Below are 25,456 nucleotides of genomic sequence, written 5' to 3' on the forward strand. Positions count from 1 at the left end.
AGTACAAAAAATTTTAGAATACTCTTATACTGTAATTGTGGTGTATAAGCCACTTATATCTTTAGTATGAAAACTAAAAAACAAAACTATTAAAGACAATAATGACTACAACAATGGGTTAAGAAATGGGCAACATAAAATATGTAAACTGAAACATCAAAAAGTCAAAATGGGAGGAGTTGGTATGAAAGTACAAAGTTTGTTTTTGTTCATTTTTTTTGTTTGGTGATCAAGATTAAGTTGGTATCAGTTTAAAATAGCCTGTTATAACTATAAAAATATTTTTTAAGCCTCATAATAACCACAAAGAAAAAATCTGTAACAGATACACTAAAAATAAATAGCACAGAAGCAGAACATATTACTAGAGAAAGTCACTTAATCACAAATAAAGACAGTGACAGAGGAAAAAGGGCAAAAAGAAACTACAAAACAACCAGAAACAAGAAACAAAATGATAGTAGTAAATTCTGACCTATCAATAATAACATTAAATGCAAATAGGTTAAATTATCAAATGAAGAAACACACAGTGTGTCACGGTCAGTGACACTTTGAATATGGCTGAATGAATTAAAATAAAATAAGGTTCAACCATATCCTGCCTACAAAAAACTCACTTCATCTCTAACGGCACACATAGACTGAAAGTGAAGAGATAGAAAAAGATATTCTGTGCAAATGGAAACCAAAACCAAACAGGAGTAGCTGTACTTATTTAAAATAAAATAGGCATTAGGTCAAGAATGGTTTCAAAAAGACAAATAAGGACATTATACAATGATAAATGAGTTAATATGCCAAGAGGAAATAACCACTTCAAATATACATACACCCAATACTGCAGCACCCAAATATATAAATCAAATATTAATAGATCTAAAGGGAGAGATCAGTTGCAATGCAGTAATAGTAGGGGACTTTGACACCTCACTTTCAGCAATGGACAGATCTTCTCAACAGAAAATGGAACATTCTCCAGGAAAGACCATATATTAGATCAGAAAACAAGTCTTCACAAATTTTTGAAAATGAAATCATATCAAGTATCTTTTCTGACCTAAATGAAATAAAAATAGAAGTCAGTGTCAGAAGGAATATTGGAAACTGTAGAAATACATGGAAATTAAATAACACGCTCCTGAATAATAATGCATCAATGAAGAAATTTAGAAGGTAATTTAAAATTCCTTGACACAAATGAAAATGGAAGCACAACATACCAAAACCTATAGGATACAGTAAAAGCAGTTCTAAGAGAGAAGTTTGTAACAATAAATCTCTACATCCAAGAAGTAAAAAGATCTCTAGTAAACAACCTAATGTTATACCTCAACAAACTAGAAAAACAGCTAACCCACAAATTAGTAAAAGGAAATAACAAAGATCAGAACAGAAATTTTTTTAAAAATAGATTTTTTAAAATATGAAAGATCAAGAACACAAAGTGTTGGGTTTTTTTTTAAAAAATAAACAAACCTTTAGCTAGACTAACCAAGCAAAAAAGAGAAATAACTCAAATAAATAAAATCAGATATTAAAAAGGAGATATTACAATTGATACCACAGAAATACAAAAGTCATAAAAGACTATTGTGAACAACTATTAACCAATGAATTGGGAAATCTAGAAGAAATGGATAAATGTTCAAACACATAAAACCTACCAAGACTGAATCATGAAGAAATAGAAAACCTGAACAAACCAATAATTAGTAATGGAATTAAAGCAATAATAAAGACTCTTCTCATCAAAGCAAAGCCACGAATCTGATGATTTAACTGCTGAATTCTACCAAACATTTAAAGAAAAACTAATGTCAATTCTTCTCAAAGTCTTCCAAAACAATTGAAGAGGAGAGAATACTTCCAAACTCATTCTATGAGGTTAGCAGTACCCTGATACCAAAATAAGACAAGAACACAACAACAACAAAAAAAAGAGGTGGGGGGAATGCCAATATGCTTAATGGAGTTAAATACAAAAAATCCTCAACAAAATATTAGCAAACTGAATTCAGCAACACAATAAAAAAAAAATCATTCACCATGATCAATTAGGATTCATCCCAGGGATGCAAGGAAGGTTGAGGATACACAAACCAGTAAACATAATATCTCACATTAAAAAATCAAGAAAAATATCCATATGATCATTTCAATAGATACAGAAAAAGTATTTAATAAAATTCAACATCACTTCATGATAAAAACTCTCAACAATTTAGGTATGGAAGAAATACACCTCAACACAATAAAGACCACATATCACAGGCCCATAGCTAACATCATAGTGAACGGACAAAAGTTGAAAACTTTTCCTCAAAAATCTGGAACAAGACAAGGATGCCCATTTTCACTTTTATTCAACACACTACTGATAGTCCTACCTAGAGCAATTAGGCAAGAGAAAGAAATAAAGGGCATTGAAATTGGAAAGGAGGAAGTCAAATTGCCCCTATTTGCACACGACATGATCATATATCTAGAAAGTCCTAAAGTCTCCACCAAAAAATTGTTAGAACTAATAAATGAATTCAGTGAAGTTTTAGGATACAAAATCAATATACATCAATAAAAAAAGCAAAAGCATTTTGTATGTTACAAATGAATTATACAAAAAAGAATTCAAGAAGGCAATCTCATTTACAATAGCTACAAAAATAAAATAAAATACCTAGGAATAAATATAACCAAGGATGTTAAAGATCTCTACAATAAAAACTATAAAACATAGATTAAATAAATTGAAGAAGACACAAATAAAAGGCACCCCATGTTCATAAATTGGAATAACTAATATCATTAAAATGTCCATACTATCCAAAGATATCTACAGATTAAATGCAATCCCTATCAAAATATCAATGACATTCTTCACATAAACAGAAAAAAAGCCTAAAATGTGTATGGAATCATAAAAGACCTTGAATAGCCAAAGCAATCTTGAGCAAAAAGAACAAAGCTGGAGTCATCACACTACCTAACTTCAAAATATACTACAGAGCCATACTAACCAAAACAACATGATATACAAAAATCAACTTAAAATGAATTAACCACTTAAATATAACACCCAAAACTATGTAGCCACTAAAAAAATTATAAATAAAATGCTTCAGGACATTGGTCTGAGCAAGGATTTTTTGGATAGGATCTCAAAAGCACAGGCAACAAAAGCAAAAATAGATTAATGGGATTATATCAAATGAAAGAGCGTCTACATAGCAAAGGAAACAACCAACAGAGTGAAGAGACAACCTACAGAATGGGAGAATTTGCAAACTATGCATCTAACTAGCAGTTAATATTCAGAATATAAAAGGAACTCAAACAACTCAATAGCAAAACCCAAAAAAACTGGAAAAGCGCGCGCGCGCGCGCGCGCACACACACACACACACACACACACACACACACACACACACAGAAAATCCAAATAATCCAATCAAGAAATAGGCAAAAAAAAAAACAAAAACAAAAAAAACACTAAATAAACATTTTTTCAAAGACATACAAATGGCCAGCAGGTATATGACAAAATGCTCAACATCAATGATATTCAAGGAAATGCAAATCAAAACCACAATGATGCACCTCACCCGAATTAGAATGGCTATGATCAAAAAGACAAAAAATAAATCAATTACAAATGCTAGTGGAGATGCAGAAAGAGGGGAATTCTTATATACTGTTGGAGGGAATGTAAATCAGCATAGCCATTATGGAAAATTGTTTGGAGCTTCCTCAGAAAATTAAAAATAGAACTACCATATGATCCACCAATTCCACTACTGGGTATATATCCAAAGGAATTGAAAGCAGTACGTTGAAGAGAGATCTGCATTCCCATGTTTATTGTAGGACCATCCACAATAGCCAAGAGATGAAATCAACCTAAGTATTTATCAACAGACAAATGAATAAAGAAACTGCAGTATAAACCATGGAGAATTATTCAGCTATAAAAATAGAATAAAATTCTGTCATTTGTACAAACACGGATGAACCTGGAGGACATTACGTTAAGTAAAATAAGCTAGACACAGAAAGACAAAATACCACATAATCTCACTTGCATGTGGAATCTAAAAAGGTTTATCTCATAGAAGTAGAGAGTAAAATAGTGGCTACCAGAGGCCATGGAGGGGATGGGGGAGAGGAAGTGGGGAGAAATTAGTCAATGGGCACAAAGTTACAGTTAGATAGGAGAATAAATTTTGATGCTCAATTACATAGTAGCATGCAGCTAATAAAATGTATTGTATATTTCAAGATAGCTAGAAAAGAAGATTCTGAAATTTATTACCACAAAGAAATGATAAAGATCTGAAGTGATAGATGTGATAACTACCTTGATTTGATCATTATACAATGTTTGTATATATTAAAACATCACACTGTACTGCATAAACATGTACAATTACGTGTCAATTATAAACAAAAAAAAATTTGGAAAGTAACCTCCTGAACAGATATACAGTACTTAATGAGGTTTGGGAAACCATGAAAGCAAATACTCTTAAAGAAGCAATTTGGAAGTGTCTGAATCCAATAGTGGGCTAGTGTGGGAGAATAAGTAGCCTATAATAGAGAGATATCAACAATAGAAACAACATCATGGGGAGCACTGGAGAGAGATTGGAGGCAAATCTAGTGTGGTGATCTTCCAGGAGGCTCAGGTATAAGGAGTGGGTTGAGCAGCATGTTGGTTTTCCAGGTTTATTCTTTTTCCCTAGCTTCTATTCTGCAGGTTCCCATGAAGTTCCTATTTTGTTTTAAAGTGTCAGGCTGGTAGGGCCATTGCCTGTCCAAGGATACATCTGTGCTGACACCATATCTTCCCTCCTTGTATGTGACATTTAGGAGTGCTTCAGTTAAATGATTCTGATTTTTCTCCTGGTTCTTCTGGGGGACAATGTTAGAATTAGTTTGCTTGAGCTTGTTGGAGACATGTGTTTCAATTCCAGGGAAAGCTGTAGATGCATGAGTCTCAGCAGGCAGGAACTTTTCCTATGATAAGTGGATTCCCATATGTTATTTTACTTGGTTTTGCAGCACAAAGCCCAATGTATCTGGCACTAACTAGCTGTCCTCTGGACCAGCCCTAGGGGTAGTAACATTTAGGAAAGCAGAGCAACATGGATTTGGATCTCAATTTCATCTCTTTTTGGCTGAGACCTTATACAGGTTATTTAACCTCTCTGAACTTCAGTTTTCTACTGCTAAAAAAAAAAAAAAAGGAAAGATAATTCCTATCAATATGATTTTTTTATTCAACTAATATTTACTGAACAACTCCTTTGTGCTAATCACTTAACTAGTCACAAGAAATTAAGTGATAAATGAAGTAGACATGATACTATCCCTGCACCTACAGATCTCAGAGTTTAACAGGAAATACCCAGAGTAAATAAATATTTACATGTGAAGTTTTTAGAAAGAAAGAAGTATTGGAAGTTACAGGATCACATAAGAGACTTAACCCATTTCAGAAGGATTACAGTAGTGTTGTTTAAGTCTTGGAGGAGGAACCCTGCAAAGGTGATAGGAAGAAAAGAAGGGAACTAAGAGAATATTCCAGGCAAAGCCCAGAAGAAAGGGAGCTTATGGACCAACACAGGGCAGGCACAAAGAAAGAGTTAAATAAATGTCAGCATTTGTATAGGTTTGGATATAATTATCATCCTCTTAAGATGGCATCTTCAAGATTTAAATGCCATAGTAAAGGGAGAAATTTGCACTTACAGTTGCTTTCAGTCAAGAAGGATTCTCTTTTAAAATAAGAGATAAACTGAAATCTCCTATTCAGTTTGTTTAATTAAATGATACAATGTTGCAAGTGCTTGTATCTATGATTAATATAAAGAACCAAGGCTATAAAGTCAAGGCAGCATGGTCATAAATAGTCAAAGCAGCAAAAATGATGAGTACAAAAAAGAAACCATTATAACAGATTTCCAATATCTGCCTTCCAATATCATCCATATCTGCCTGATGGTTGTCCCTTTATAGTTCAGTTTTTACTTCAGAGACTTGCAGAACTGAAATAACTTTTAGCTGAGAAGCATATATTATGAATCTAATTGGGACCAGAGAATTACTTTTCAGAGCCAATTTCCTTTCCGTAAAATTGTAGTCCTAAAATTACTATTGATTACTGTGTTGCAATTGAAAAAACTTGACATAGAATCGGTTTGAGTACAGATAATGTTTGTAAGTTAAAGAGATTCACAGCGCACAAGGTAAGATTTATGCATAGTGGCACATGGTTACATTATTAACAATTATTCAGAATTATCCTAAATAATGGTTTGCTTATTAAATGTTAAAATATTGGTTTTATATTAATAATTGTTTAAATATTTATATTAAGCACTTTATTCAATAACCTTCAAGATTTATGAGTGCATTATCAAAGTATCAAACATTTTATAGTCTATAAAATTTTAATAATGAGGTAATTCTTAAAGTCAATATCAATAAAACTCCCTCTTCAAAACTAAAGAGCATAAAGAGCTGAGATTGTGCTAATCACTTGACCCTCCATATTCTGGAGAAAAAAGAGTCAAATAACTCCTATTCTTGTGGGTCTACAATAGTCCACAAGAGGCCAAGAGGCCAACCTGATATTCTAATGCGAGGACAGGGGAAACCAACACATGACCTTCCATGACAGCTGCTGGCTGATGCCTTCTTCCCTTACTTCTCTTGTTAGCCAGGTGCATCTTCTCACTGTCTTCCATGGGCTCAGGTTTACCCACCAAAATCTGGAGACTGCTCAGACACTGGGTAGAAAATTAGAAAACACAGATCTATCATTGCTGTTGGCTTCCTAGACTGTAATTCAGACTCCTTTCTATCCAGAACTTTGGCCCTGGGTTCTAATCCTGACTAGTTTCTTCATTTTGCCTAAGCGTCAGATACTTGATTCCCCAGTTTTACTTTTTGTGTCAACCAGTAGGACTGGTTGACATTCAAGTGCTAAACTTTACACTCACCAGGCTGAGTTTATATGTCTTAGCTAACTTCCCCGAACGGGACCTAAATCCTACCTTGGCAATGTCTTGATTCTATCCAGCTATCTCCAGACACAGTACCACAACCTCAGCTCAAGCTGTAGAGCAGAAATTCTCAGACCTCTTGTGTCTACTACCTCCTCCAAGAGGAATGCTGCTAAGTGGAGGGGTCAAAGTTGAACACTCTGAAGAGGATACATTTCCTGGTAGGAGGAGTTCATGTCAATGGTATGTTTTACTCTCTTCTGCTATTTCCTAATCCATGCTACTGGCATAATAAAAGGACCAGGGCCTTCCTCAAGGTAAGCTCTAAGTTTCTCTTTCTTTTCCCCACAAGTGCATCCAAACCTTAGCTTTAAAAGAAAGAAAGAAACTCCTCCTGGATATCAGGTCGAAACTGCTTTGTTCCACTCCAGCTTTGCTAGAGCTATGCTTTGCACACTAACTCAGCTGATTAAGTGGGACAATGGTTGCCCTTCCCTAGATGTGAACTCTGTGTACAGTTCCCTTAAGATCCTTTCTAGGGAAGGAGTGATTAGCAGAACCCGATTTCTTAAAATTCCACATCATATAATATATATCTGTAGCGAATCAAACCTTGATAGCTTTTTAAGACTGCCAGTTTGTTGATCCAATTTTTACCACCAAATAGTCATTTCATGTTATGTTACGTAGATGAGATTGTACTAGTCTTCATGTTCCTAAATAAAAACACAGAATTCTTTGGCGACTTCCTGGGTTATACAATCTATTCAAGGCAAAAAGTGGCTGAAACCAATACTCTACAAACTTTCATTAAGAAAATGTTCCCACCCTTAAATACCCACACCAGAATGGTATCTTCAAGGTTAAAATAACAAGATCATATTCTCATATACTTTTGTATGCATTTCTGAAGACGGAAAAAATAATAAGCCCCTTGTGGGCTGGATTGTTGTCTTATACTCCTCTATTGCTTTCCAAGAACATAGCAAAAGGCTGTATTCTTTCAAATATTTTTTGAATAGAAATGAATAAAGAATCCTAGCAAGATGGATTAGTATTCTTAAAAACAAAATAATTAGGTGATGGTAAGTACTTCCAAGAATTACACATAAAAAATCCAACCCAAATCGTGTAGGCAATGATGAAAGTTATTTCTCTGTGGTAACTGGTTTGTGGTGGTCTTCAAATAGTTATTAGCAAACCACAGTATAACCAGCTGTCTAGTTTACAATATCAGTGGGATTAGGGTTAAATGTTATTACAAGTGAGTCTCCCGGGGGTAAATTTACATATATTCAACAACCATAATTATGTGAAGACAAATTTCTGTAAACACACATTATTTCAGTCCACAAACAACCATTATTACTCCAAGGTCAGTATTTCTAATCATTAGAAAGGTTGAGGCCAATCACATCATACTTTCCTCCTGTGACTTGCTACACAGGTGAGGTCTCACAATCATGAACATAAAGAATCACTATGATCAAGAAACCGCAAGTCCAACAGACCTAAGAGCTTAAGTAATAGAAACAGAAAGAGACAAAGTTCCCATGAAGAGAGGAGCCACCAGAAGGAGCATGGGCATAGGAAAACCCCATCCATCTATCTCAATTATGATTGTTCACTGTCAACAAATATTTTAGTACTTACTCTGTGCCAAATACTGGGGATAGGAGCTGAAAATATTTCCTGGAACTCAGGACTTTCAGTGCTAAAGCCAAGGTGATTGGTCTTCCTAGACTGTAAATAATCTCTGCCCTCAAGGAACGTATGGCTTAGGCAATTGATATGGTTTGGCTCTGTGTCCCTACCTAAATCTCATCTCTCATTGTAATCTCCATAATCCCCATGTGTCAAGGGAGGGATATGGTGGGAGGAGATTGGATCACAGTGGTGGTTTGTCCCATGTGGTTTTATAAATAGCAGTTTCCCCTGCTCTCTTCTCTCTCCTGCTGCCTTATGGAGAAGGTGCTTGTTTTTCCTTCTGCCATGACTGTAAGTTTCTTAAGGCCTCCCCAGCCATATGGAACTGTGAGTCAATTAAACCTCTTTCCTTTATAAATTACCCAGTCTCGGGTATTTCTTTACAGCAGTGTCAAAATGGACTAATACAGTGCTAAATCAAATATGAATCAAAAACAAATGCTATAAAGTTAGTTAAGGATATAAGTACCATGGAAAAACAAAATAGAGGTATCAACAGTGCTTTCTGAAAGCCTGTAGTTCTCAATCCTGGCTGCTCATTTTTATTTTTATTTTTTTCATTAGTTGAGTAAGCTGAGGCACAGAACATAAAATTATTGGCCCTAAATTATCCAGAGATTCTGATTTAATTAATCTAGGGTGGAGATTGGACATGAGTATTTTTGTTCAGTGCCACAAGAGACTCTAATATGCAGCCATGGTTGAGAATTACTGAACTAAACCCATTCCTGAAATATGGTAGGTTATAATCAGGTGAAAGGGACAAGGCAGGGGAATATTATTCATTTTAGAGGAAACAGCATCTGCAAATGTCCTGAGGCAAAGAAGCATGATCCTTTAGAATACTAAGTGCAGTCCAATATAGATAGAACATATGATGCTGAAGGGAAATTAAACAAGGTGTGACTGGAAAGGTGAGATGCAGAAATTGAAAGGCCTTGAAAAGCATTTTCAGAAGTCTAATCCTTCTCAAGTTGTGCTTGAGCTGAGTTTGAGAATGTCTGTTCTAGAGCTGAGCAGAATAAAACAGCAGGTGTTAAGCAGTGCTGATGTACAAAACAACGGGAGTGTGGAAGGGTATGGCAAATTAGAAAGTCCACGTCCATATAAAGGGTACAGGCAAAAGTCAACTTCAGCCTATTGTTGCCATTTGGGAATATGAAACCTGTGTGGTTAGATGACTATATTTAAATGAAGGGAGGGAAAGCCTTCAATTTTAAAATTAAGTCTTCTGGTGTTTAAACATTGATTCCCAATACTATAGAAGCTAATCAATGCACGCCTGTGGTTTCAGTCCCGGGGTAGTATTTGGAGTTTCAGGAAGGAGCTAGAAATAGAAAGGGATGAGAATAAAGATAGTAAGAAAACAGAGACCAAGGAGATCATGTGAAGCAAGGGAACAACACAGAGTGAAAGAGCAGGTAAAAAGGTATTTGCAGTGTTGCTGAAGGAATTTTAAAAACAAGGTTTCCACTATCTAACTAAAAATTTAGTTTTGTTCCAGTTCAAGATAGATAACAGAAGGACAAAACTGTATGTGAGAGACATCCTACCGAGCAGGGTAAATTTTGGTGGCTCTTAAGGTAGAAGCACAGGCTTACGAGTCAGAAAGACCTGCATTTAAACACTCCTTCCGCCTTATGCTAACTGGATTACCTTAGCAAATTAATCTACTTTTCTTCATCTGTTAAATACAGATAATAGTATCAAACTCTTAGGGTCATTATGAAGATTAATTGATATAATAGACAATGAATCCTTAGCACAGTTTATGGCACACTTTAAACTTTTAGCAATTGTTGGTTATATCTACTATTATCAAGGAAGTGGCCATGAGGACAATGGGCATCAGGTGTATTAGACAGTCATTAAGAGGGAAGAATTTACAGAACTTGGTTAATTTAATATAGTTGTTGAGGGTACAGGGGAAGAAGGATCACTCCCAGGTTTCTGGCATGAACAACTGGGTAGATGGGGGGTGATTTGCATTATAATAAAGAATGGAGGATAAGGACTACTTTTGGTAGGAAAAATTATGTGTTCCGTTATAAAATTTGTCTCTGGGAGACACTGAGATTGTGCGCAATAGGCAGCTGGCTATTTATATCTAGAGCTAGGAAGGAAGAGTTAAGATGGAAATATATTCCTACAATTAACCAGTAGAACCGTGGCAGTAAAGCCATGAAAATGGATTAGCTTAATACCTGGGTTATATGGCTTGGCTCTGTGACCCCCCAAAATCTCACCTTAATTGTAATCCCCATAATCCGCATGTGGAGTGGGGACCAGATGGAGGTAATTGAATCATGGGGGCAGCTTCCCCCATGCTGTTCTCATGATAATGAGTGAGGCTCATGAGATCTTATGGTTTTATAAGTGTCTGGCATTTCCCACGCTTGCACTCATTCTGTCTCCTGCCACCCTGTGAAAAGGTGCCTTCCGCTATGACTGTAAGTTTCCTGAGGCCTCCCAGCCATGTGGAACTGTTCAATCAAACCTCTTCTTTAAATAAATTACCCACTCTCAGTTATTTCAGCGTGAGAATGGACTAATACACTGGGTGATGTAATAATGTGTACAACAAACCCCCATGACACGTGTTTATCTATGGAACAAACCTTCACACGTACCTCCAAACCTAAAATAAAAAACAAATGGATTAGCTCATGAAAAACAAACTGTATAGAAGGAAAAGGCAGTTAAGCTCAAAGAATGAAGGGGAAAAATGTGGGTTTTTAAAAATTTTTTTATTTAGAGAAATGATGTTAAACGAGAAGAAACTATGCTGTCTGCTGTCTGAGGCTCCTGGCTATGAATAGGAGTCAAGTCTTGCCTGTGTGCAGGTATCTCCAATGTTAAAATGGTTAGGAGAGCCCAAAGCAAGCCTTCCTCTTGGACTCAGAAAGGGAGAGGTTAAATGTCCGCAGTAGTGCTCTGAACACGGGGTAGTAAGCATTAGAGATGCCATCTGTTCTGATAGAGGAAACAGCTGAGACAAGAGGGATCAAACCAAGCGGACGGCAGTAAGCCTGGTTATTTTCCCTTTTCATTGCTCTCTAGCCTTTAGTAAAGTTTTATTCAAACATTTCATCTGTGTGTCACCTCTGCTACATGGTAAAATCTATTATTCATGGATGCTTAGGCCAGTATTAAAGCATGTCTCCCCTCCCTCTTTCCTCCTAAGCTACTCTGTGGAGCAGAGGGCCGTGAGAGAACCTCAGGTGAAAGAGCAATAGCTCATTGTATTGCTTCTCACCAGCAAAGCTCTCTTCTGGTGGGAAATCCAGGATTTTATTTTATCAAGGCAGGTGACATGTCATCATGGGAAGGGGCAGTCTGAGGAGTAGATGTGAAGGGAGGCTCAGAGTCAGCCCCTGTCCCACCCAGGCTATGTCTGTCTTGCTAGAAGCAAGCTGGGGAACAGATACCAGTGAAAAATGAGGAATGGAGCAGTGCAGTTTTAGGTTTTAATCCATCTTAGCAGTCCTAGAAGTGGGCCAATTCACCTAATGTTCAGAGCTCATATTTTCATGAGATGCTCTTAAGTAGAATAATACCTATCTTTCTGGGTTTCATAATATTAGAAATAATGTATATATCACATTCACACTATAATAGCACTCAAATGTGTCATTAAGGTGACTAGAAGAAACCCAACTTAAATCTATATAAGCAAAGGGAAAAAGTGCACATGCAAATGAAGAGTCAGGGCTGTAGTAGTTGTCATCAGGACTCGGTTTCTCTCTGCTATGCATTTTGCTGGATTGGCTTCATTTTCAGGCTTTGGAGGTCCTGGGAAACTGTAGAGGCACATTATCTCTACGGTCATCAGTTTCAGCACAAAGGAAGTTTTGGCCGCCTAAAAGGTCTCATACATGTACTGGGACCCAGACTGACCACTCAGGTCATTTAGATTGCCATTACCATTTTAATAATAAATAGTTTACCCCTTGTATAGTAAACTTATATCCTTATGCCTAGAGGTCAGACCTTATTCTTGAATCAGTCACTGGCCAGGTGTATGGAACTATGCTAATCATCACATCTTGGCCCACAAACCTTCACCTGGTCCAGTAACTATGGCTAGATCCTGCTCTCACCTATTTCACATTAGAAACCGCAACATTTTTAAAGAAGAATAGAAGAAAGAATGCCTCAATGCCTGAGCACAATTTCCAGAAAATCTGGTTTCATTGCTAGAGATGGAACCCTTATATTAGCATTCTTTTAATCCCCAAGGTGGTTCTAATAGGCCTCCAGTTTGAGAATCCTGGTGTAGAGGCATTCAGTCCCCTGATCAGCCTGGACACCATCCACCGTGCCAGGAATAGAACCTCACCTAAATCACTTGTACTAAATATGGAAGAGGGGTTGTTCGCCCAAACTAATCTGATATACAGTTACTGAAAAGAGCAGGGATGGTTCATAGCAGATAAAAACAGAAGATACACCACATATCTCATCCTAACACTCACTGCCGATGTATTTTGTTGCAAATCTTGCCATGTTTTCAACATTCTAAAATTAAAGGTCATGGTTCTTCCATATGGACAGCTCTAAATGTTATAGGGAGCATTATGCTAAGTGCATAAATAAGTACAGGGTCCTTTAACATCTAAACCATCTTGTTTTTCATTAAAGAAAACTAAAAAGGGAGTCAAAAGTACCAAATGAAGCTTAGAGCTATAGTGAGGGATTGGGTCATGGGATGAGGGGAAATGGAGAAGGAAAAGACAGAAATGTGTCACAGCTCTTCTGTATTTTCATGGGGTAAGGAAAATATACTTCAGACTCATTTAGGAATATTTGGATGCCATTGCTCCTGGAGAAAAGTTACTAGCAGGAAGATACAGTGATTAAGGGAGCTAAGTTAGAGATGCGTGGCTAATGCTAGGATTCTGTATCCCCAAAGCTGAGACCATGCAGGGAAACATTCCTAGACAAGCCTTTAATCTGTGCAATGCAGTATGCCTCAGGAATTTCCACTTATTGTTCTGCATGTCACTAAGCTGCCCTCAGGAGTGCAATGAAGCTCAGCTTCCACACACAAGGTTTGGTGCCAGCAATGCCACACATTCTGCATAATTATAAGGAACATCCATCTTTGTCTGCAGCCCAAAACCTTGTGGTTTGAACACCAGGCAACCCTATGGCAGCTTAAAAGTTACATGGTTTGGGAAGAAAAAGTCTAGGTGATCCCTTGGAATGCAAGGCCAACATTCTCATATTCCACTCCAGTGGATTAGGTTCTTATATGGCAAGTCATGCATTTCAGGTCTCCACCCTGTCTCAATGCTTGAGTTTTCATGTTGGAAACAGAGAAACTCTTTCCCCCAAGTGGTCATTCAGGCTGCAATGTGCACTAAATGCTTTAGAGACCAGAGTCTTATACTGCTTAGCTTGCCACCCATGTTGGTGACATGTTTTAAGTCAATGACATTCTCTACAAATGTTTGCTTATCTACAGAATATATTTGACAGTGAAGGTCTTCAAGATATCAGTTAAAGAACATCACGGCAGATACTAAATATAAAGGCTCTTACCTGATATTACTAATGAGAACTGCCAAATGTTAAAAATACTTTTAAGAATACAAGTGGTTTTTAGGAAATACTTGAACTTAGTAAAAGAAGGACCTGAAGTTTCTTTTATCTTTCTTTCTTTGAAATTAATACATCTACATGTTATTTTATACATCTCTATATTATATCTATTTACTCTGGAGAGGGGTAACCACCCCTTTGGCAGTCTAGTAAAGGTGCTGGACTCCTTCCCAGAATGCATTGTAAAAATCGTAACAGATAATGCATATCATTATAAAGAAATGAAGTATATTGAAATATATGAGTCCAGGCTAACAGACCTGAAGGTTCTGTGGTTCTAGGTGAAGAAGCTAAAATTATATCATCTCCCTATAAAGGTTTTATTCAAGGGCAAATTAGAGGCATTTCAACAAAATATGTTAGAAAGTGTCTTGGCGGGGGAAACAAATTTAGCCATTCACAGAGCTAGATAGGTAATGGGCATACCAGCAGGAAGGGTGGCAGTGAACATATGAGTAGTGGGGGCTGTGGCAAAAGTGAGTAGCCTCTCTTAAGGGCCTGCAGATTTTGCCGCATGGGGATGTAGGCCCTGTATGGCCACGTCTCCCCAGATTTTTCAAGAGAAGCTGGGCATCTGGACTTTTATATAAACTATTCATATTTGTTACTGTTGGCTGAAGAAAAAATTAACATTGTTTGGCACAAAGAAAACGTATCTTTTACCAGATTTGTCAGGAGGCCTGCAAATTTGTAACTTCAAGAAAGTAAGAGAAGTTGGAAAAAATCAATTACTTGTATTTTAAAGTATTTTTTTTACTATCAGTATCTTTATTACATTTATTTGTATAATAAAACATAAGAATTAGTTTAAATTCAGTTTCCTCTCTAGAGTGATGGCATGCTACAATGGAACAATTGGTGGCTTCTAGAATGTTTTAATTCTTCCAAAAAACATTTATGTGCCAAGCAATACACAAGCTGGTAAGAATATATAGATTAAGAAATTGTCTTGTTTCCAGAGCTTACAGACTAGTGTGGAAAGAGTTGTCGCAAGATATTATAATACAATATGTTAATGCCTATCAAAGTGATATGTAAAAAGTACAAAGGGGTAGGAGGGAAGAAAACATCTTCCTAGGAGATTGGGAGGGATTCTTAGAGGAGAGATCTCTTTGAGTAGAGCTTTGTATCAAGAGGCCCAGATTATTAATGATCTAATAGGACATGCTGAAGAATTGGACTTTTACTCTAGAGAAAATAGAGGTTCATTAAACAATTCTGAACAGGATCGACGCATTCAGATTTTTGTGATTATTCTGGCTGCAGTATGGAATATGGCCTACAGGCGGAGACAGAGTAAGGAATGAAGACCCACAAGATGATGATGGTTTCAACAGTTCAGACAGAGAATTACAGCGGCTGCAGGGCCATGAAACAAGACTACTTGGTTAAAATGATAGGGGATAGAAACAAAAGAAGCTGGCAGCTGATCGTATGCTAGTGGGCAGGGTGGCAAAAAGAGGAAAGAGTTGAGAATGATGCGCAGGACTGTCTAAGAGAAGAAGTTTAGCATAAAGATGAGGGCATAGTCTCAGGAGCCAGATTACTTGAGTTCAAATCCTACCTCTTCCATTCATTTGCTGTGTGACTTCAGGCAAGTTGTTTGTCCTCTCCCAGCTTCAGTTTTGTATATATGTCAAGGGTTCTTACAATACTGCTTGTATCTGTGCCTAAAAACTACTGTTGTTATTATTATCGTTCTGCTTCAAATGGAGGTTTCATTCAGTTTGTTTTAGAAGACACTGCATTTGAAGTACATTTAGAACATTCTAGGTTAGGCATACTTAAATATGTGGATCTCCAAGGCCACTCAGGAACCAAGGCTGATAGAGTCAATGCTACCTCCAATACATAGCTTTCAAATTTGCCTTGGGCACTAATACCTGCCAGCATATAGGGGACATGAGGATCATATATGACTTTTATGGACTAGGACTGGAAGAAGTATACTTCTGCTTATTTTCCCTTGGCCAAAATATAATCACAGGGCAACACCTAACCTCAAAGAAAGCTGGAAAAGGTAGTCTTGCAGTGTATACATCACATTTTACTGATAATCTGGCTGGTTTTTAAAAATTAATAAATAAATATGTAGATCTCAAGTTGAGAAGAAAGTTTCATTAATAGGTGATTAGCATCTTTTATGCTTTTAGAGAAGGCCAGGGTTTGAATCTCCAGGACACCAATGTTTGGTGGGAAGCAGAACATCTGCAGAGAATCATAAGAAGAGAAGGACAGACAGGTAGCAGGAGAAAAACAAGAGTGCTGTCTAAAAACCAAGAGAATAAAGGATTTCAGAAAGACTGTAGTCAACACAGAAAATGCTACTGATAATAGAAAAGCATCTATATTTAACAATTAGGAAATCTTTAATAAAGTAAAGATTTACTTTATTAAAATAAATTTAAAACAGCTTCTTGGTATTTGACATATAGAAAACACTCAAATGAATTTCCATTATCCTTCTTAATTTAAGTGCACTCTTGAGAGAACTAAAAGCAACTACTAGATTGAAACATAAACCTTCCATCTTCGTAGGTCAAAAGAAACATTAAATTGGACAATTTTATATAATTCAACTATGCTGAGTAACTGAACAGCTGCTTCAAAAATCGATAAAGCTAAAAAAAAAGTGCTTGATCCTATTGTTTGTGTTATGATGCAAGAGCAAAAATTATTCCTCTTTCTTCTAATTTTCCTTAGAAAATTGAGCTGATAATAACTGCCAATATTGTATTCAGACAAACAAGAGGAAATGATATCTAAATGTCTTCCTTACTCTGTATCCCACTCTAGTTATTTTTCCTGTCACTTTGCCTTTGAATCTAAAAACTGCAGGGATGAAACCTTAATACAAAAGTGATTTGAAGGGAAGGATAGTCACACCTTTCTAAAGAAATGTCTTCTATTACTAATAACATTAGTGTTATGAAAAGTCTGGTTATTTTGGCAATGTACAGTATAAAGTGAAAATGTTAAGGGTGTTGGCTTTGGAATCAAGTCCTGACTCCACTACTTATCAGGTATGAGGTCCAGGGAAAATTTCTAACTCTTCTAAGCCTCCATTTTCTCCTGTGGAAGATGGAGAGGAGACTGCTGTGTCTTGGGATTCTGTTAGGATAGAGGGAGATAATGTATGCAAGGGTTTACGGCATTGCCTCTTACAACAAATGGTAGCTTATGGCATTTCACTTTTTAACTCTCTATACATAGTACATGGTCATGAAAAAGTTTGAGAAAATTGTTTTTAAAAGAATAGACATTTTAAAAATAATTAGTCTTAAATTTCACAAACAAAAACGTTTAAGTTTTTGTAGTGTAGTCTTATCCATTCACTGGTAGCCTTCCAAGAGAACCAGCAGCCAGATTCATAACTTCCCAAGACACTAGGGCTGGGTACGTGCTGTGCTTCTTATCAGTCTTGGGGCTGGCCAATGTGTCCCTTCATAACCAGTGAAATATATGACTCATAAAACAAAATCCCTCAAAATCTATACCCAAATAAAAGCCACATAATTAATTACTGAAACTTCTACATAAATAATATCGCTAATGATATACCATAGATAACTTTATCTTATCCTCAAATTGTCTTATTAACTTGATATTTTCCAAAGGTAAAAAACTGAAATTATTATTAAAAACATAATTCTCTTTCATTTTACACTAAATTAAAGCAAAATAAATTTAAAACATGCTGAAACTATCTGGTTAAAAAAAAAAAAGTTCATCACATAAGTTTTCAAAGTACATTGGTAGTGTTTCATTTTGAATTTAAAACTGAATAAAAGCAAGTCCAAAAATGCCCAAACCTGTTATTTACTTTGCATTTTTCTGAAATATTACCATGCATTGCTATTGGCAAAATGGTCATTAAAAATATAAGACTATTCAGTAAAATGGAATCCCATAAAGTATGACAGTATTATGTATCCTAAAGTCACTAGTGCAGATGTTCCTAATCATACTAAAATCACAAATACATAAACCAGTTTGTTCCAGCTACAGAATAATTTAATTAAAAGAGTGTTTATAATTTAACAATATAAATAATAGTTAAAGCCAAGGAGGTAGTGAAACTGCAAGGAAATATAAACCTGCAGTGTCTATGCCAAGGAAACTGCTCTAAATTCTCAAGGTTCAGAAATTAGTTCCTTTCCTTGCTACAGGTAGAAAATTATTTGAATTAGCCAAGAACTGCAATGGATATATCTTTAAGGCAAACAAATACACACACATGCACCCTAGCTTTCACCAATAGAAACACCTACCTAAATCCAGAATATCATTTAGTCTGCTTTTGGGAAAGTTAAAATCAGACTTCTCACCAGTTTAAATTTCTTACTGAGAAATAGATGTAGTAGGTAATGTGATACAGAAGTAAATCAGCATACACAGTAAAACATAAGCTCTAAGGACACACAGGATTCTCTTTGCAAATACCAATCTTGGCAGAGAGCCTCCTTTATGTACAGAAAGCTTTGTTCCTTGTTTATATCATCTCTCAAGGCTACAACAGGTAATTGTGTGCTGCTAATTAGGTTCCAAAACGATTGTGTTCAAGCCAGGAGAATTTTATAGCTTGATTCAGTGAAAGTAGGAAACTATATCAACAAGATCATGTTATAAAAACTGATTCTCCCATAATTATGAATCTTTCACTCTAAAACAGTATGAATTTTAACAGTGAAAAAACGTAATGTCATTCAAGTTTATTCAATGCTTAATAGCTATCAAAATACAGAGGAAAAAAGACAATTAGGAAAACTTCTCCAAAGATATCCAATATGCTTATTTCCCCACAGTTAATATCCATTTATTTAGCTAAATTGTTTTTTCTAGGTCATACAATTATTCCAAGAAAGCAAAGTGACATCTACTCTGCATAATACAGGAAATTCAAATGCAATACATTACCTTGGGTCACCTGTTGAACTGCCAACATTATCCCAGACACAGTGTCTGGAAGCAAGTTTTCTTTCAGATTGTAATGTGGTGCCCAATCCAAAATGGGCAGTCGCCTTCTACACCACTGTATAATGTCTTCACACTGGGGGGTATGCATCTTGCCCCAAAGCATGCTTTTCTTTTTCTTCTTTGCTCCTGTCATTTTTCAGATATCTTCTTGTAGAAGTAAACTTCTCTAAACAAGAAAAAAAATCATTGCAGAACACCTCCTTTCAATGCCAAGCTCCAATTCGTCTGTGGTTTACAATGTCAAAGCTGCCCAGAAAATAAGTAAATAAAAGAGAGAGAGAGATTAACAGAAGCACTTCAATATATGCAGCTGTCTTTTTATGATACAGCTAATTATTCTAGATTTTAAAACTATAGATTAAAACCTTGAATTCTTATCTGAAGAAGTAGTTCCGGTACATGTAATATTTTTTTCTGGTCTTGGAAAAGTAATGGGTTCGGTGTTAAGTTGGTCTACAGCTCTCTCGCCAGTAATTCCCCTTATATTCACTGTAGTCTTATGTTTTTGGCTGCAATCCCAATGGTTAATGAGGTACTTCTGGGCGTGTGTTGGAAGTGGGCTGGGCTATGCTAATGGAACCAGGAAACATCCAGCTAGTCCAGTCTCTCCCTACAAGCTGTGCAAAATCATAAAACTGCCAGAGGGATCTGTTGTGCAAAACATATTCGGAGAATCCAGCCCTATTTCTTTGAGAGCTATATATTTTCAACATTATCAGATGACTGCCAGTTCTACAAAATTCAGAAACATAACAGGGCATTGCTAAAGGTCCTTGCCATTTTTATTCCCTGGCAGATGAGTTTTCATTCATACAGAAACATTCAGATAGCTACTGCCCAGTCTGGGAAAGGAGTAACTAGTTCTCATAAACAAAGGGAAATTTCATCTCATGGGCTAAGAAAATAAGTATCACAATGAGCACATATTTGTGACAGGGGATCTTCCCTGTCTCTGAAACTGTTCATTCAGTTTTCTCTGATGGTTTCTCTAAGTCCTGTAATTCATTCTATTGTAACTGAAAATTACTGAGGAATGTCATATGTTTCAAACTGAAGTTCCTTAGCTTTTTTTATGGTGCTGCCTTTTTTTTGTATAACTTTTGGGAGTAGGTGTTCTCTTTTTAAGAAGGGGTGTTATATTTTATAGTAGAACAGACTGTCAAAGATTTTTATTTTATGATCATTTTGCTTAGCCTCCAAAAGAAAAAAAAAACACTTAAATCTATGAACTGTGCCATTGGAATTAAACCAAAAAGGCAATATACTAACTAAAATTGTATAGCCAAGGAAAAGAATACCATATAAATAGTTTGCTGAGGCCTTTTTAATGCCCATTTGTTTGGAGAATAGAAATCTGATTTCTGGAAGCCTTTATAATAACAAAGTACTTGGATCCCTTGGCTACTTCTAAGGTCTCTTGCTGCACTTTTTCCCGTTGTTTTTAAATTAAAGTGAAGAGTTACTCTCCATCTTCTAAAGATGAAATCTCTGGCTTTGTGTCTGTGCAAAAATACCTTTCTTTTTAAATCCAACGAAGAGACGCGGAGGGGATGGGGGGGTGGGGGGACTTTATTTATACTTATAAAATAGAAACTGCTTTGTTTGTCCAACTGTTTACATTATATTAAATTTCTAAACCATTCAATAGTTCAGGTTTGGGACCTGTAGAGAGAGCCCCATTTAGAGACTAAGTTGTAGCATTTTAATCCTATCCTCTTGGTATGAGAGATGGACTCACCAAATAATTGTAAATTCATGCTTGAAACATTATACTGCTTTTCCTTGACAAAAAGCAATCTTTACTTTTGTTTTATATACTCCATTTATTATATACCCAAAGAAATTCAGAAGCTATACATACACTGATTATGTATTACCTTTATAATAAAAGTAACCACAAGATTTTTTTTTTCAAATCCTATCTAGGTCATAAATTCAAATGTATGTTAACAATATGAGAAAAACAATTGAAAGCTTAACTGAAATCACCAATCAATATCTATTATTTGTGTAATTTCAATCATTTTTAAATTTGTGTTAAATTCCAGTAACAAAAAATTCACATGAAAAGGATTTTATTAATTGAAGGTGAATAGAAGTACCTAAATCATATAGCAATAGCAATTGTTCTAAAACATTTTAAGACCAGGAGAGAGTAGAAATTAGTTAAATAAAATAGTTCTGAAGTCTCTCAGTTTAAAAATTTCTTAAAATTAGAATAAATCTTTCCTAAAATTCTTTTTTGAAGCTTAAATCTGGAATTCCAATTCCAGATTTTTTTTTTTTCAAATTCCATGTGCATACATATTATTTAAAACATGCCAAACCAGAGCATGGATCACTCCTATTTACAATCAGCAATGCCAGAAAGAAAGAAAAACCATTATGAAGAAATTTATTCACACACATAAGATTCTCAAAGCAACTTGAACAGCCTGTAAAATTCAAGAAGCCTAAGTGTATTCATTCAAAAGTTTCAATGAGTAAAAGTAGCTTACAGTTCAACACTATGTACCATCTATATGGAATATCTCTTTCTTAACATCTGGGATAATACCTATACAAATAAAAAGATGAACTTGTTATCTTCCACTTCATACATGGATTAACAGAAAGATTTTTGTAAAATCTTGTTTTGATTACGTCACTGGTATGTTTGAATTTCAGTTATCTCCAATATCAAACTTAAACTCATTAGTGGAAGCATTGCAGTCCTTCTCTGCTCCCCTACTGACCTTCTACTCACTAGCTTCTCATTAACTCTAATTCAGCAAGTTTTTATTGAACAATGACAATTTGCTAGACTCTGTGTGAAGTGCTACAGAAAAGGGAAGGGAAAGGAGTAGCTAGTATATCTATATTCTAGGAGTTGTTATTTAATGAAGAAAATCAAAACATGTACAACTAACTCAAGGCAGAATGTGATAAGTAACAGTCAAGTCATGCAATGAGTCATACAGGAGCTCAGAAGGTGGAGAGTGGCATTCCCTTTGAGGGGGAAAAAAAAAAAGTATTTCAGCCTGCTGGGACTCTCTGTTGCAGCAAGTAAGTATACTCATGATCTCTTGGCCATTACTTTTCCTTTTTTTTTTTTTTTTTTTTTTTTTTTTTTTTAGACAGAGTATCGCTCTTAACCCCCAGGCTGGAGTGCAATGGCTCACTGCAACCTCCACCTCCCAGGTTCAAGCGATTCTCCTGCTTCAGCCTCTGGAGTAGCTGGGATTACAGGTGCACTCACCTATTTCTATATTAATTTCCCTAGTTACATGGTCTTTTACATCTTCTAAACATTTACTCAATGTTTACCTCTTCCATGAAACTTTCCCTGGTTTCTCCACAGTTTTGTTTATGCTGTGTAATGAACATTCAGGTAACTCTCAGTGTATTTGTACATATAGAGCTGTAGTCATTTTCACTGTTTATTGGTTTTCCTCCTTTAAATCTATTTCATGTGATTTTTATCCAGTCTGACTCATGAGATTGTACATTCCTTCTGAGTAGGGATTATTCACATAAATTGCTTTGCTTCTTATTTAGAATTTAGTAGAAGGAGCTGCAGACATTGGATTCACTCAGTAAGTATTAACATACAAATGTTCATCCAAAAGTACCCAAAAATCATTTAATTTATCTCATACTGGTTTCCAGGTTGTGCTGTTAAAGAATCAGATAACCAAGTGGAGAGAAAATGAGAATAAAGGTTCTAGGAGAAAAATAAGATGAGATTTTTATCTTTGTTTGCTCAACTTCTCCCAGTTCTCTCACAATCTAAGGAAAGTTCTTTTTTTAACACAGTTTTTTTTTCTAATATTATAAAATCTGGAGCACGAAGAGAAGAAAAACCAGATGGGAAATGCAGAAGAAACAAAGGAGACAAACAATAGATAGACACCTTCATGGGTTGGGGCTTCAGAGAGAATTTATAGCGGGTTGGCATGTGAGGTTCTCTGGGGCAATTATGAAGTGTGAGGGAATTTGACCAGGCTCAAGTGAAGAAAGAGACTTTTGAGAAATGCTGTGCAGGTTATAAATGGAATCACGTTTAATGGTTTCTGAGAGACGTAAGTAAAGAGTGAAATTCCTCTCATAATACTTTTGATTTTGACATGAGGCTTCTTTGAATGTGGTCTCTGTGGAGATTAGGACACCTAAGGCACTGATTTATATCTAGTTACAATGAAAAATATAGATCAGACATTGGAAGTTATCAACCCCAAACTCATACCTACCTCAGGAAGTTGATCTACAGCATTTCTAAGAAGACACTGTAAAAGGCTCCCACTTGAGAGGAAAAATGAAGGCTGATCCTAAGGAAGGCCATACTCTACCCACCAAGCCACATAGCTGGCATGGGGATACGTCCACACAAAGTGCGTAATTGGTGTTAAGTCTACCAAACAGAGTGCTTTTTTTTTTTAAATTTACCCAAAGTTTCATATAGGCACATCCCTGAATCCAACCTCTGTTTTAATTCTTCCAATTTCTAAAATTAAAAGGCTTAGAAAAATAACCTATTCCAATTTTCTAACATTGTATTGTTAGAACTTCATTTCCCCAATTATTGAGGCAAAATCTGCTACTTAAGAACCCAGTCCCAATGACACATAACACATAATTAGTTCTTCAGCTTCAGGCCTAATTAATTTAGTGTAACCCTCTAAAGAGTTCTAATATTCTATGGCGCTGTTTATTTCAAAAATACTCTTACATTCAAATATGGACGCACATAGATAAGTTAATTACAGTCCTTAACAGTGCTGTTAATATTTTTCTCATGATAGGCCAACCAGTACAGTAGAGTGAGCAAAGTTCTATGTTCTTAACAATGATTGCCAACATGTCTTACTTGGCTTTCTTTGGATTGAATAGAACTTTCCAATAGTTTCTTTAGTGTGTTTTTTCTTTCTGCTATTATTTCATATTATGTGATCTATTTTGATACATAATAGGGGCAAAAGGAATATAAATCAAGTGAAGTCACAAAATGCCTAGGGACCAGGTGCAGTGGCTCACACCTAAAATCCTAGCACTTTGGGAGGCAGGGGTGGGAGGATAACTTGAGCACAGGAGTTTAAGACAAGTCTGGGAAACATAGTGAGACCTCATCTCTACAAATAATAATAATAATAATTGAAAAATTTAGCTGGGCATGGTGGCTCATGCCTGTGATCCCAGCTACTCAAGAGGCTGAGGCAGGAGGATCATCTGAACTCAGGAGGTCAGGACTGCAGTGAGCTATGATCATGCCACTGCATTCCAGCCTGGGCAACAGAGCAAGATCCTCTCTCAAAAACAAACAAACACAAAAAAGCAGCAAGAAAAAAATTGCCTAGGGAAAGAATCATTTATGTATTCAAACACATTTTACAATATTATAAGACATTTTCAAAGAAATCATAAAAAAAAGAAAGGAAAGAGGGAAAGAGGGGAGAAGAAAAAGGAAGAAGAAAAGGAGAAAGAAGAAAAAGGAAAAGAAGAAGAAAAGGAAGAGGAGAAAGGAAGAGAAGAAAAGGCAAGGTAAAGCAGAAAGCAGTAAAAAATAATTAATTGAGGATTAATAAAAGCCTTTTCTCATTTCTGATTAACAACTGATAAACAATAAGTAAAATAAACTATGGCTGTATCACGGCTTAAGAAGACTTGAAGACGCTTAAAAAGAGATTTACCCAATATACATGTAGGAAATTCACCTCCCTAAGCACTACATAATTGTGTGTCTGTAACTTGCTTTAGCAATCCTATTTCTAGAAACATTAACCTCTATGCTAAAGGAAATATGTGTATATTGGAAGATTATGTTTCTGTCTCTCTTCTGTATCTCATTTTGCGACTACACATACTAAGTTCCTTCAGTTATTCATAATATAATTTTCATCTTTTTACTTTTATTTATGTCTTTATATTTAATGCAAGTTTCTTTTAAGTGGTATACAGTTGGGTCTCGCTGTTTTTTCCAATGCGATGACCTGTGCTTTCTTTAGACCATTTACACTTAATGTAATTATTTATGTGGTTGGGTTTAAATCTACCATCTTGCTACTTCTTTGTCTGTGGATTGTGAGATTTTTTTTTTACTCTGGCTAATGAAAACATGAACTGTGATGAAAACATGGAAGCTATGTGAGTTCCTAAGATTACTCATTTTAATCATTCCCCAGTGTCAG

The 25,456-nt window shown here is 35.8% G+C and overlaps 2 protein-coding genes across 3 annotated transcripts in view; one reads left to right on the forward strand and one right to left on the reverse strand.

Moving 5' to 3' along the window:
* Positions 1–19,791, reverse strand: part of SLC26A7 (solute carrier family 26 member 7) — a 144,034-nt gene extending 124,243 nt beyond the window's left edge. For both annotated transcript variants that reach the window (XM_050802618.1, XM_050802617.1), the window contains exons 1-2: positions 19,658–19,791; positions 19,233–19,538 (exon numbers count right to left, since the gene is read on the reverse strand). In XM_050802618.1, coding sequence (XP_050658575.1) covers positions 19,233–19,425 — 193 coding nt within the window. In that variant the 5' untranslated portion in view covers positions 19,426–19,538; positions 19,658–19,791. The remainder of the gene's footprint in view (positions 1–19,232; positions 19,539–19,657) is intronic.
* Positions 1–25,456, forward strand: part of PIP4P2 (phosphatidylinositol-4,5-bisphosphate 4-phosphatase 2) — a 724,054-nt gene that overhangs the window by 445,765 nt on the left and 252,833 nt on the right. The gene's annotated exons all lie outside the window — the stretch shown is intronic.

The sequence above is a fragment of the Macaca thibetana genome, chromosome 8, assembly GCF_024542745.1.
Source record: "Macaca thibetana thibetana isolate TM-01 chromosome 8, ASM2454274v1, whole genome shotgun sequence".
NCBI classification, from domain to species: domain Eukaryota; kingdom Metazoa; phylum Chordata; class Mammalia; order Primates; family Cercopithecidae; genus Macaca; species Macaca thibetana.